We start from the raw sequence: 12,547 nt of genomic DNA, 5'->3' as shown, positions 1-12,547 counted from the left end.
GGAAGTGGGGAGTTTCTCGATGGTGGCATTTGGGGCGGGGGGTGAGAGGTGAAGGAAAGCAGACGGCGCTCTTGGCTGAGTCAGATCCTGATCGAAGGAGCTTTGGGGGGAGAGGGAGGCAGGTGGACAAGGGGGACCTTCTCTGGGCTGGGGGAGTCAGGCGAGCACAAACTTTAGGGTGCTCGGATCCCAGTGTAGGGCTTGAGCAGCTTCCACCCCACGTCTCTCCGCCCGCCCCGCCTCCCGCGTCCCGATGCAAGAGAGGACCGCTTCCCTCCACCCCACCCCCCTCTCCCCATGCCGGCTGCGCCTCGCTTGCTGGCTGCTGCCAAGTATGCTGAAAGGATGTTTCTGAGTGAAAGTGTGTAACCAAATGTTGCTCTTCTGGGCTGAGAGGCAGAGCTGGGATCGTGAATGGATCCTTAGAGAGGATTCAGCCTTGAGCCTAGAATGAGGGGCTGGAGGAGGGGAAGGAGGGGGGAGAGCCGCTGAGAGAGGAAAAAGCCTTTGTGGCTAGCGTGGGCTGAGTTTCCTTGCGAGAGATGATATAGATATAGATGTAGATGTAGATGTAGATATAGATATGTGTTCATTTATTTAGCATATTGTATACATCATAAAATATATAGATCTAAAATATAGACATAGAGAGATATATTTCAAGTCTATACAACGTGTTGCCACTGTGTAAATCTCTTGAGGAGGAAGAGGAGGAGGAGGAGGGAGGGTTGCTGCTACTCTTGGTGCGGCGCATGGCTTGGTCCTGGGGTTCCAGACGCTGTTTTTAGGAGGACCAGCGAACAGTCCCTGGACTGGGTCTTCAAGTCCCTGCCTGTGCCGGGGCCGGGCTGGCTGGCTGGCTGGCTGCTCTCTGGGCAAGAAGCGCCTGCTCAGGATTGCTGCTCCCCCGCCCTCGCCCCAGCTTCCCTCTCCCAGCGCCATAGGCAGCAAACTGGCCGGGGAGGCGGCTGGTCCCAGGTCCGCAGGTAGCCAGCCGAGGCTTCCATTGTCCTTCTTTTCCTCCCCTCCCCTCGCAGGTCACAGCGGAGTGAATCAGCTCGGCGGTGTGTTTGTCAACGGTCGGCCGCTGCCGGATTCAACCAGACAGAAAATCGTGGAGCTCGCCCACAGCGGGGCTCGGCCGTGCGACATCTCCCGAATCCTGCAGGTGAAAATGCGGGTCGCCTCCCCAGTTCGAGCCATCCTTCGCCTACCTTGCTTGAAAACAAAACAAACAAGCAAGCAAACAAAAAAGAACCAGCCTGTCCTGGAAAGGGCTTTCATTGACTGCCATCTTCCCCTGTCCAGCCTACTGGGGGAAGGAAAAAACCAACCTGCTTCTCTAAATCATGGGGATGCTTTTGTTGTTGTTCCTGAAATAAATTGATGCTTGATAATTTTATGCCTTATTTCCATATGTTAATTCAGTAACTGTGTTTCTGATTAGTTGGCTGGAATGAACTGAGTGATGCAATCCATTTATACTCCAATCCTAAATACACTTACTTAGAAGTAAGCCCCATTGATTGTTGCGGGACCTATTTCCAAGCAAGCGTACATAGGTCAGGAGTGTTAATTCCCTTTCCCTACCCTTCTATGTATCCTATGGTTTCTGCATGCAAATATGTATGTGTATATACACACACGCATATATATATATATATATATATATATATATATATATAAAAACATTTAAATAAACTATTCCGATTTCCTTTGAAATAGTTACCTGGGCGCTTATTTATCTCTTGAGGCTCCTAAACAAACGATTTGGCAAGGGATTTGATGTAGGGATACAGCATCAGAGTTCCATTTTATAATCTACTCACGCCTTCCCAATCTACCCTCCAGAAATCTGAATATTTTGAAAACTGGTCTTATGTCTATGGAAACATTCCAACCCAAAATTCACGTTTTTCTCCAGTTTTTCTCCTCCCTCCCTTTTTAGTGGGTTTTTTTAAAAAAATAAATCTCACCTTTGTAGCGTGTAGGGCCACAAATGTAGTATTTTTAAAAAAGAAAGAAAGAAAGAAAGAAAACCTCTCTAAGTAAGTTCTCATACCATTTAAGGTATATTTTTGTGTTATAGACCCATGCAGATGCAAAAGTCCAAGTGCTGGACAATCAAAACGTAAGCTTGTCATTGTTTAATGCATACTTAAACAATTTTATTTTTGTCTTGAAATTATTAATAATGTGATTTTCTGTCCGCTTTCCTGATGCAGGTATCGAATGGCTGTGTGAGTAAAATTCTGGGCAGGTATTACGAAACTGGCTCCATCCGACCGCGGGCAATCGGAGGTAGCAAACCCAGAGTAGCGACTCCAGAAGTTGTAAGCAAAATAGCACAGTATAAACGGGAGTGCCCCTCCATCTTTGCTTGGGAGATTCGAGACAGATTACTATCGGAGGGGGTCTGTACCAACGATAATATACCCAGCGTAAGTTCATCAAGAAATCTCTCTCTGTCTGACCTAGAACAATATCCGGAGAGTTGTAGCTAACCTCCCCTCTCTTTGTTCCTCTAGCACAATGAAAGGCTGAGAGGTCCTTTACTAGGGCCAAAATCTGGCATGAAGAATTTAGGGGGTGTCTTTAAAAAACGATTGACGTATTATCTTTGTCTGTTGAGCTGCCAGGAAGTCTAAAATTAAAATCACACATTCCTTTAAAATGCAGAGTACAACACAGGGATCTAAGGGTGACATATGAATGGCACCTGGATATGGATATGGGCTGATTTCTCCAGTGATCAGCCTATGTATCCCTGGCGTTTATTTCTAGGTTGCAAATGCAAACACAGGGCATTTCTGTCCAGGTTGTGTATCTTCCATAGGTTCCATTCACCTGAAGAAAGAATACCGCTGAACCCAACCCACTTGGGCTGAATTGTCAATGATTTGCCGGTTGCTGCCTGACACCCCGATTCTAAACTTATTAGTTTGGAAGCAAATCCCATTGCTTTTTCAACTGACTTGACTTGCTTTCAGTTCAGTGCTTTAGGATCGCAGCCTTTCATCTCCTATGCCCTGGTCCTGAACGCATTTCCCAAGCAAGTATGTTTGGGATGGCAGTCTAATGCTGCAAGACCCAACCCGTTTACTCCAGAGTAGTCCTCTTGCAGTCAATGAAGCTGCACTGGAGCAGAAGGGTTCTGGTGTATGGTCTGTGGGCTGCATGGAAGCTGCTCCATTACAATCAGTGGGGCTTCTTTGCCTGTAAATATATTTGGGAGGAATCTTTTAATGCTCTCTGAGATGGGCAGACGTGCTGGATGGGGAGGTGAGGGAGGGTGGTTCTGGATTTGCAACAGCTTTGCTCGAAAGGGTACTCCCTGCTACCAGTGTGTTGAATGTCGCTTGCCTTTCAGGTATCGTCGATCAACAGAGTCCTCCGCAACCTGGCTAGCGAAAAGCAACAGATGGGTGCAGATGGAATGTATGACAAGCTAAGAATGCTGAACGGTCAGACCGGGACGTGGGGCACAAGACCTGGGTGGTACCCAGGGACATCAGTTCCAGGACAGCCAACACAAGGTAAGAAAGAGAGGGAGGGAGGGAGAGAGATCAAACTCCCTCCTCTTTTCTGCTCTCCTTCCTCCCCATCAATCTGATTTCTCTAACGACCTATCAAAGCCTACATGGGCAAAACTCGACTTGTGACTCCACCTCCATCTCTCTCTTGCCCTCCGCCTCAGCGTTCCATATTGCAGTCTATGGTCCTTGGTGTTGTATCGTCTGAATAGGAATGTGACAGATGTGAGAGGTTTTTCAAAAGAGATTTGAAAGGCAAAGGCTTTGAACGAAATCTTTCTGGCATTCCACTGCCAGAATCCTGCCCGTCCTTTGGACATTCTATCCAAATCCTTACACACACACACACACACACACACACACACACACACACACACACACACACTCCCAATTAAAATGCGTTTTAATAAACCACACTCGGAGGAGTCTGAGACACGAAATCGCTGACAGATTGGGAGGTAAACATCATTGTATCAGGTTGCGCTTTAAGTGTAATTGACAAATGATGTGACTATGAGTAGGGAGCATCTAGAATGATGGGCGAGAAAGAAACAGAGGCTGCTCTCGCCTCCAGGAGCCCTGATTAGCTGGTTGGTCTCCATCTGGGTTTTCTTGCAGTCGCTATTCTTTCCTTGTCGGAAAAGACCCTGGTAGGCAAGAGGTCTTTGGCTGCATAGGGCTTGACTGATTCGACTTTCCTTCAGCATGTTTCCATGCGAATTCATCCCTCAGATAGACCAGCTTCAACTTTGCCAATATGTTTATTGTGTTTATTTATCCTGAGATTAACAGATATTTGTTGATGGGGATGACGAGGGGTTACGGTGTTGTACGGAATGACACGCAGGAAAACTCGATGCTGAGTTTCTTCTCCTGGAGATGCTCCATAGTTTCTGGTTTGTTTTGGTTTTCAATGCTTGGTCCTCTCTTCGGGCACAGACTGACAGACCCTTCCCTGCCTGCGGTCAGTCTATGTGCGGAGAGGTGTGTCTACTCAACAAAACCTGCTTCTTGTTTTCATCCCGAAAAGGAGGTTAGGACACGAGAAAAATAAGAGACACAGAGAGAGAGGCAGAGAGAGAGGGAGGGGAAAAATCGGTAACAATATGCGGAATATCTGGTACAAAGGATGTTTCTGTCACACGCAAGAATTTGTTATGGGAACAATTCTGTCGCTATGTAATTGCTCATTAGAGATCGTTTTGTTTCTCATTAAGGCGACATGAATAAGCGTCTAGTTGAAGGAGACAGCTGTAGAAATGTTCCACAGGAGACCTCTGGACACGATATGGCACCGCTTGCCAATTAGACCTGTCAATTTTAAGAGAAGGGAGCAATCTAGGAGGGACATTGGGAAGACAGAGCATCCTATTACCCTCCCAGATCCCCGATCTCCCTCTGAGGAGTACAGGAGGATTGGTGAAGTGGCTAGAGGAGGACGTGGGAGTCCGTCTGCTAGGGCCTTACGCCCATTTCCCAGGGAGCAATCCATATCGGGAAATGGAGTCCATTGATTTCAATGGCACATCTTTACAAAAGGGTTCTCAGCATGGCAATCAGTGGGATGTGCGCGCGCGCCCCTGTGGGGAAGTGGGCTGGGGGCTGGGGTACTAATTGGCTAAGGGAAAGGAAGTGAGACCCGGAAGAGACATTGCTCGCCTGGGTTCCGGAGGGAGAATCGTGTTATGTTTGAGCAAAACCAACACAATGCCTTGTGGGGTTTTCAGGATCAACAGATGTATTGTGGCCTTAACTCTCCTGGGCCGGAGCCTATTTCCTCAGACGCATCTGCCCATGAAGTGAGCTTTGGCCCAGAAAAGGCGACGCCACGATTCATATATTAGCCTTAAAGGTGCCACAGGTCTCTTTGGTGTTACTCCAAACGTGGGATCAAAAGGTGCTTTCTCGATCTGTGTGAAGCTCTGAAGGAAGAACATCCAGAGAATTCGTATTCTTGGGGCAGAAGGGTTCTGGAATAAGGGGGGGGGATCATGAGGGGCATTCCTTCAGAGTAACTACCCTAGAAGTTGGCTGCAGCATTGTACCGTCTCAGACCCTCCCTAATAATTTTCTGCTTCTGAATGCGGAAGAGAGAGATGCAGGGTGGCGTTTTAATCCAAGGCTAGGCAATGCATCTCGACAAAGGATGGAGTCTGGTACTTGGCGATGATACTTTCCCCGGAATCGGTTTAGGAATGGTTGTGTGAATCCAAAATGAGTTACCCCCTCCACACTCTGCACCTCCAGCCTATTGGTGCCAGCCTCTTCATTATTTATTTGCAGGATATATGGTAGTTATATGAGTCGGGTCTCACACAAAGAGATTTACAGCCTGACCAGTGGCAAAATCCAAGGCATATGTTGGGCTTGGATTTCAACCGATTCAAATCAGCCCTGAAATCGACTACATCGCCTTTGTTGTGGCTCGGACGTTACCTGTGGATTGTGTTAATTGAACTGCGTACAACCCCACCGAAGTCTGTGCAGAAACAGACTTCCAAGTTCCCATGTTTGTCATCTGAGTCTGAAGGTACCCTGCTCGGAAGCACGTTACTTGGAAGAAGAACGCACTGATTGATTTAAAATGGAATTTATTTCCACCCAAGTGTTCTACTGCAAGGCTCCCCTGCTTTGGGGCACGTTTCGCTGTTAACATGACTACTATAGAAATGGCTTCACTAAGGGTCTTAAGACCCGAGGCTCCAGTCTAAACACCCTTTCAGCCCGATCCTGCTTGGAATTAAGTAGAATTTGCAGTCAAACCCAGAGTAAACTCCACCGAACTCGGTGGGATTTTAATCCCAAATCAGAGTTTGTAGGACAGCACTCCTGCTTCCAAGCAAGCCCTGCCCTCCTAGTCTGGACAGGACCTGCTCTTTCCAGTAAATCTCTTAAGTGAGGGGAGGGGGAGTCTGCACATCCACATTGGTCTTGATTAGCTCTCCAGCGTTAACGTGACCCTATGGAATGGATCGGGCGGCTAGGTGGCACTAATAATAAGGGCATTAGACAGATTCAAATTGTAGATCTCTAGCGTGCGGGAATGTGTGTGTGTGTGTGTGTGAGAGAGAGAGAGAGAGAGAGAGAGAGATCTTTAGAGGACACCTCAGATTGTGGCTATAAAGAGGCCTGAAATCAAAAGCCGGAGTGTGGAAAAACCTCCAAACTTGCGGAGGGGGAGGGCCGTCACATGAATATCTTGGGCAAATAAATGTAATATGCTGTACATGCAGTGTTTTTCTTAGGGATTCGCTCCCCTCCTTAATATTTTGTAAATTTTGGTTGGTGTACAGCCACAACCTTTCCTGCTTGTAAATCTTTGTTATAAAGAAATGACCCAATCCAGGGCTGTTAGAAGAAAAAGAGAGCTTCGGGTTCCATATGGTCAAGACCCCCATAGCCTACATTTGTGTGGAATTCTCTTGCATGTTCTGAATTCCACCACTTCAAACTGTACCTTGGCTCGCAGTATTCTTGCCAGTCACAACCTTCTGTGACTGTGGAAAATGGAAGCCCAAAAGTCTCTCTCTCTCTCTCTCTCTCTCTCTCTCTCTCTCTCTCTGTGTGAGTTATAGACTTCTTGAAGCTCTCCACACTGCAACCTAAACTGAGCGTAGGTTCATCAAGAAATCTTTTTAATTCCTTTAAAAATTATTATTAAAGAGACAACATTTAAAAACTTCTTCTTCCTCTTCGATGTTGCAGTATAGGAACTGGGGGATCTGATGTGAGGAGGATGTTTGAAGGTTTAATTGTTCAGAGTTCTTTCCCTCCGATTACACCAGAAAACACCCGAAGCTGAAACAGCATCCTCCCGCCTCATTCTTGCGCGCGCACGCACATCCCTACCTGCCTCTTCGGTCACAAAACCTGAGGACATCCTTGGGGTTGAATTTCCTCCCGCCTTTCAAATATGAATCTGCTTTGCTTTCCAAAGCCATGGGGCCGACTTGAGGCAGGCTCTGGAGTGCTCTGTAAAATGGCCGGAAATGAGCGTTGCCAGTGCCCCTCGGGAGGAAAGCTAAGGTATTGCGCTGGCTTTCTTGTGCTGGATTGCGTGCATGCGTGTTTGTGTGTGTGTGTGTGTGTGTGTGTGTGAGAGAGAGAGAGAGAGAGAGAGAGAGAGAGATGATTCAATCAGTGTTAAGCATTTGTAAGCCCCATTGATTTTAATGGAAAAATTAAACCCATTTAAATCAACTGACTCCATTGCTTCCCAATCATAGGAAGTTTACGCACAAGAAAAATCCAGTTTTGTACAATGGGACTGACTCCAAGGACTGCAACCTTAAAGGTGCTTAACTTTGGAAGGATCCTGCTCCAAACGAAATTAGGCCACTCTCCTACACGATCTTACGTAAGATCGACCTAAATCTTTTCGAGTAAACATTGAGGTGCCAGAGTTTCAAAGACCCCATTAAACATCAGTTGCGAGATGACTACAATAAATGAATGGGAATAAAGCTTGGGTGTGTGTGTATGTGTGTGTGTTTCGGAGGGCGAAGGGAATTCCACTATATTTTTGGTCCTTAGTCACCAAAAAAAGTGAAGTGGGGGCGACTGAAGAGAGGAGGAGAGAATATGAAGTCCTTGGTGGGGGGAGAAGAAACGCACTTAAAACCTCTGCACCACCAAATTAAAATTAATAAAATGGCTTTGCCCTGGAATATTCATGCGTAGCTCTAATGTTTTTTCCTTGCAGGGCTGTCTCTGTGTTGCTGGATTTTAAGAGTCCATTACTCCAAAAGCATAAGGCAAGGTTAGGTCTCAGAGGGGGACAAATATGGTCTCAATCTGATAAACGCCATGCAGCAGTGAATAAAATAATGGATACATGAGGGCTGACAGAACAAAAAGAGACATCTCTATCCGGGAGAAATTCTCCAGTGATTTAGTGGTTTTAGGGATCACTGAGACACTGTTTCTTATCTCCCCCCGCTTCTACCCTCCTTATAAGACTAAAGCCTTCTATAGGATTTAGACACTTTCTCTTTCAACAGATGCTACAATGTTTTGATCCCAGCTCTACAGCTGAAAGGTGCCGCAATCGGTTTGCTATCTTTCTTTCTTTCTTTTTTTTTCTGTGCTAGTTTTCCGCCTCACTGATTAAGACACTAAGAAACTAAGGAATGATTTTATTTCCCAGCGTCTTTTATTTTTCCCCCCTTTCCTAGAAACAAATCCTATACCCAGCGTCAGATGGTCTAGCTATAGGATAATAGGGACAGCATATTCACTCGCTTTCTTACGGATTAGGTCTAGAAGGTGGAACGGACTATTGAGTTCATTCCTTTAGAGGGCTTCTTAAAAAAAGAAAAGGGGGAAAAGAAAAAAAGTCTCCATTTAAAAGAAAGAAAGATATCTTAATTGTCTGACATTTCTTTCTTTTTCTTGTTTTTTTAAATATATGCCTTTCCAGATCAAACCTTTAACTAGTGTTAACAGATACCGGTTTTTGGGAAGGGGGACTCGAGGGAGGGGTAAGAGGGACTTACAGAAGAATGAAGGCAAGCGAAAAGGTTGCAATAAATAGTACTTAAAGAAAATGAAGAGCCCTTGATTTTAGGGCACAATCCACATCCTATTGAAGCCAGTGGTAAATATCCCATTGATTTTAATGGGGCTGGATTGAAACCTTTGCAGTCTTTAGAAGTGTTGGTTGGCTGAGGCGGGGTTGTTTGTGGGGAGGAGGTGTCAAAAGGGTGTTGGGGTTTTTTTTTTTTTTTGGTTTGCTTTCTTGTTTTTTGAAATTCCCCTTATCCTCTAAATGGAGCATTCTGTATTTTGCCATCTGCCATTTTTGCCTTGACAGAGGAAAAAGCTCCCCTTTCGATTTAAAACGGATTTATGTATTTATTAGTGGCGCCATGTTGTATCAGAGAACGTGATGTTGAAAGAAGTGCGAACAGATCACAGCGTTTGGCTTAGACACGATTTTGCAAGGCAGGGCTGGTAACGGGGTCGGAGAAAGACTGCAACCCTATAGACATTGACCTGGCAGCCAGTCCTATTGAAATCAGTGCGAGCTGCTTCTGAGCAGATATGCACAGGCACTGTCAGTCACCAGCGAGACAAATCCGGACGCAGGCGCGCTCACAACCAGGCGCGCGCTGAAATGTCTTGGGAATCGGACTGTTGCCTTCCGCAGAATCCTGCTATTGCCCAGCGCTGCCATGCGATCTGCTCCAGAATTGCGAAGGAAACGAGCAGAACGAAATCAGAACGACCCCACACTGCTGGGTGTTTTTAACCACTCCTTTGGGCAGCACTACAAAGCCAATCGAGCGTTTCTGCAGCCGGAGGGTTTGGATTTCAGCCGATGCAGCCCCTCCGCCCCCAAAGAGCCTTCCGGTCTCCACTTGGTGCAGAAGCTGAGCTGATTTGCTTATAGACTGCGCCCGATCCACAAACAGGTTAAGCCTGACTTTGGTTCGTTTAGATGTGCTTTTTGTCACACCGAGGGCTCAGCCGTTTAAAGCCAACTGTTTTAGCCGCAGTACCAGAGTAAAATCGGATGATTTATGGCGCTTTGACTGGGGAAAAGTCCTGCCTCAGGGTTGCTTACGCAGAAGCAGGTCCCAGTGAGTCCAAAGGGACTTAAGTCTCCTTCGCTCCGAATGACTTCAGCACTTCGGCTTCTTGGTTTTGGTCTACAGCCCTCAAAAGCCGATTGAGCGGAAGAGTTTGAGTATCAACCGATTTTATCTCATGATTTAAATGCTTCCCACACGACAAATTTCCGAGGACTCAGTCGGAAACTGTGTACAGTACACTCTCCTGAAGTGCTAAATGCACACGTGTTTGTTTTGATCCACCTGCATAACATGGATTGTGTTCAGGCAGGCAGCAAAATGCACACTGTGAATTGATCTCATCAAAATATACATGCCTACATGGAAAACGATATGTGTCAAATTAATCCTATATAAGCCCACTTTCCATGAGACGAAAGCTAAGGTCTCCAAACACTCCATCTTATTCAAACACTCCAACTTAACTGATTATCCAAACACTTCATCTTAACTAATTTACCATACAGGTACAGATATTTGAATACACAGTACACGTGTGCCTCCTCAGTTAGGAATGGTGCATGCAAACAAGGTATCCCCCCCCCCCACACACACTTTTAAAACACGTGGCATTCAGGAAAGTACTGAGCCCTAATAAATTGAAACAAACATTGATTATTTATGTCTAATGCAACATGTGTTTATCTGTCCTATTCGGATATCTAAACCCAAGAGCAAAATGTGTCGCAAGAATCAGTTCTAAAACCTGATGTTACCAGTAGTGTTGCTCAGGAAATTCAAAAGCAAGAGTATGTGTTGAGAGATCTAAGCTGCCCGGCAGCATTTCTTAATAGCAATGTCTCCTAGAATATGAACCGCCAAGTGCCCTTATTCTGAAAACACTTTAAAAGTCAGTGACTATCTTTGGATAGTAAATAAAAACAGGGCGTTTGTCTTGGGCCCTTCTCTGCTAGTTGAAGCTTATCTAATCTTAGCTAAGTAGTTCTCTCCTCTCCTCTACCTCCCCCCCCCTTTTTTTTCTGGTGTTGAGTAAACAGGCTCAGTGTATGGAGCTGGCCTATTCACCAGTTTAGGGGTGTTCTTTCTTTCTTCCTTAGCTCCTATAGAAAGTTTTTTAAAAAATCCTAAATAGCATTGAGTAGCCCAGCCCAGGGGACAGTGATTAATGATAGTAGTGCCTAAAGGTTAACATACTTCACTGAAAAGTCTGTTGACTGGGATCCTTGTGATACAATGTGGGCCACTGCACGCCTCAAGAGAATCCTTTTGTTGGGTCTGCCTGATTGTGTCCTCAAAATTCTGCCCACGAAAGTTTGCCAACCCTCCTCCTTGCCCCAAGAGTTTAATAGTTTCCCTTACTCTGCTGGCATTGTGTCCTGGTGAAAAGCAACCCCCTCTCTATTCAAGTGTTGGTGGTCATCTCAATAGATCTCCAAACGCCCATATGGTGACCACTGGAGATGAATCCAACTGTTTAAATGGGGGAGAAAGTTGGGGTTTTAAAACATTTCAAAGTGTTTGAAAAGATCCCTACCAGATCCTGTCACAATTCTCTTTAGGCTTTGAAGGCCAGGCCCATTGTTAGCTGATTATAAACGATATTACTTGAAAGTTGATTTCCCACAAATATATTTTCCAGGCTAAAACACTGGCCATTTATTTTTAGCTTAACTTTTCATCCTCCTCCTTCTTCTTATTTCAGCACGTTAGTCAAAAGGAGAAGAATCCCTTATTCTACTTTTCATTTAGCAACATCAAAACCACTCCGAATTATGTTCTGAAAGGAAAGGGAGAGTTAATTTACTGACAACTCTTCTGCCTCTACAGAAATGTCCATTCCCTTTGTAAGCTCCCCTCTCTCCCCCTTCCCCTTCCCCTCAGTGTCTGCAGACACTTTGAAAGACAGCTAGACCACGAGCATATCTTTACCTCCAGCAGCAATGTGAAAACAATAAAACTTTCTCTTGTTTAATGATAGAAATTACATTAAAAGTGGTGGAAATGCCCTAATTAAAAATGTACTACTTAAATGATATGCCAGGCGCTCAGCTGCAGAATAGCATATTTAGCTACTTAGCGAACTCGTTACTATTTCTTTTTAAAATTACATGTTAAAATTTTAAAAGAAATCTTACTTTTCTCTGGTGCAACACATTACAAAGAATGGACAGTCCTTTTATCTAAATATAAAATTCCATTTTCAGCAATTATAGCCTGTTCTTGGTGATGATATAATTACAGCTGTGCTCTGTAATAGGTGTCAAGGCAATGCACACTCATACAATAGTTGAATAAAACTGCAGAACAATGCAGGCACTTCTAAATTCACAACCTTTAAAATGAAATTGACTGTGCAGAATTCAAATCAAAACTAGATAAATATTTTTTTTAAAAGATTACAAGCTTGGTTTGGTTTCTTAATAGCATTTTCTGCAAACCTATCAACATCTAATTGATTAGATAGGAATTACTGATTATAGA

The 12,547-nt window shown here is 45.0% G+C and overlaps 1 protein-coding gene across 14 annotated transcripts in view; it reads left to right on the top strand.

The window, feature by feature from the left end:
• The window catches only part of PAX6 (paired box 6), a 44,502-nt gene that overhangs the window by 20,174 nt on the left and 11,781 nt on the right, over positions 1 to 12,547 (top strand). For 7 of the 14 annotated variants that reach the window (XR_008313903.1, XM_053286210.1, XM_053286204.1 and 4 more), the window contains exons 5-8: positions 1,038 to 1,168; positions 2,090 to 2,131; positions 2,226 to 2,441; positions 3,371 to 3,536. Coding sequence is in view for 13 of the 14 variants with exons in the window: in XM_053286210.1 (XP_053142185.1) it covers positions 1,038 to 1,168; positions 2,090 to 2,131; positions 2,226 to 2,441; positions 3,371 to 3,536 (555 nt within the window). In the remaining variant the exon portion in view is untranslated. The remainder of the gene's footprint in view (positions 1 to 1,037; positions 1,169 to 2,089; positions 2,132 to 2,225; positions 2,442 to 3,370; positions 3,537 to 12,547) is intronic. The other 7 variants (XM_053286214.1, XM_053286213.1, XM_053286217.1 and 4 more) reach the window with 3 other exon arrangements.

Source organism: Hemicordylus capensis, chromosome 1 (genome assembly GCF_027244095.1).
Source record: "Hemicordylus capensis ecotype Gifberg chromosome 1, rHemCap1.1.pri, whole genome shotgun sequence".
NCBI classification, from domain to species: domain Eukaryota; kingdom Metazoa; phylum Chordata; class Lepidosauria; order Squamata; family Cordylidae; genus Hemicordylus; species Hemicordylus capensis.
Note: the sequence above shows the minus strand (reverse complement) of the source record. Positions and strands in the feature narration are given on the sequence as shown.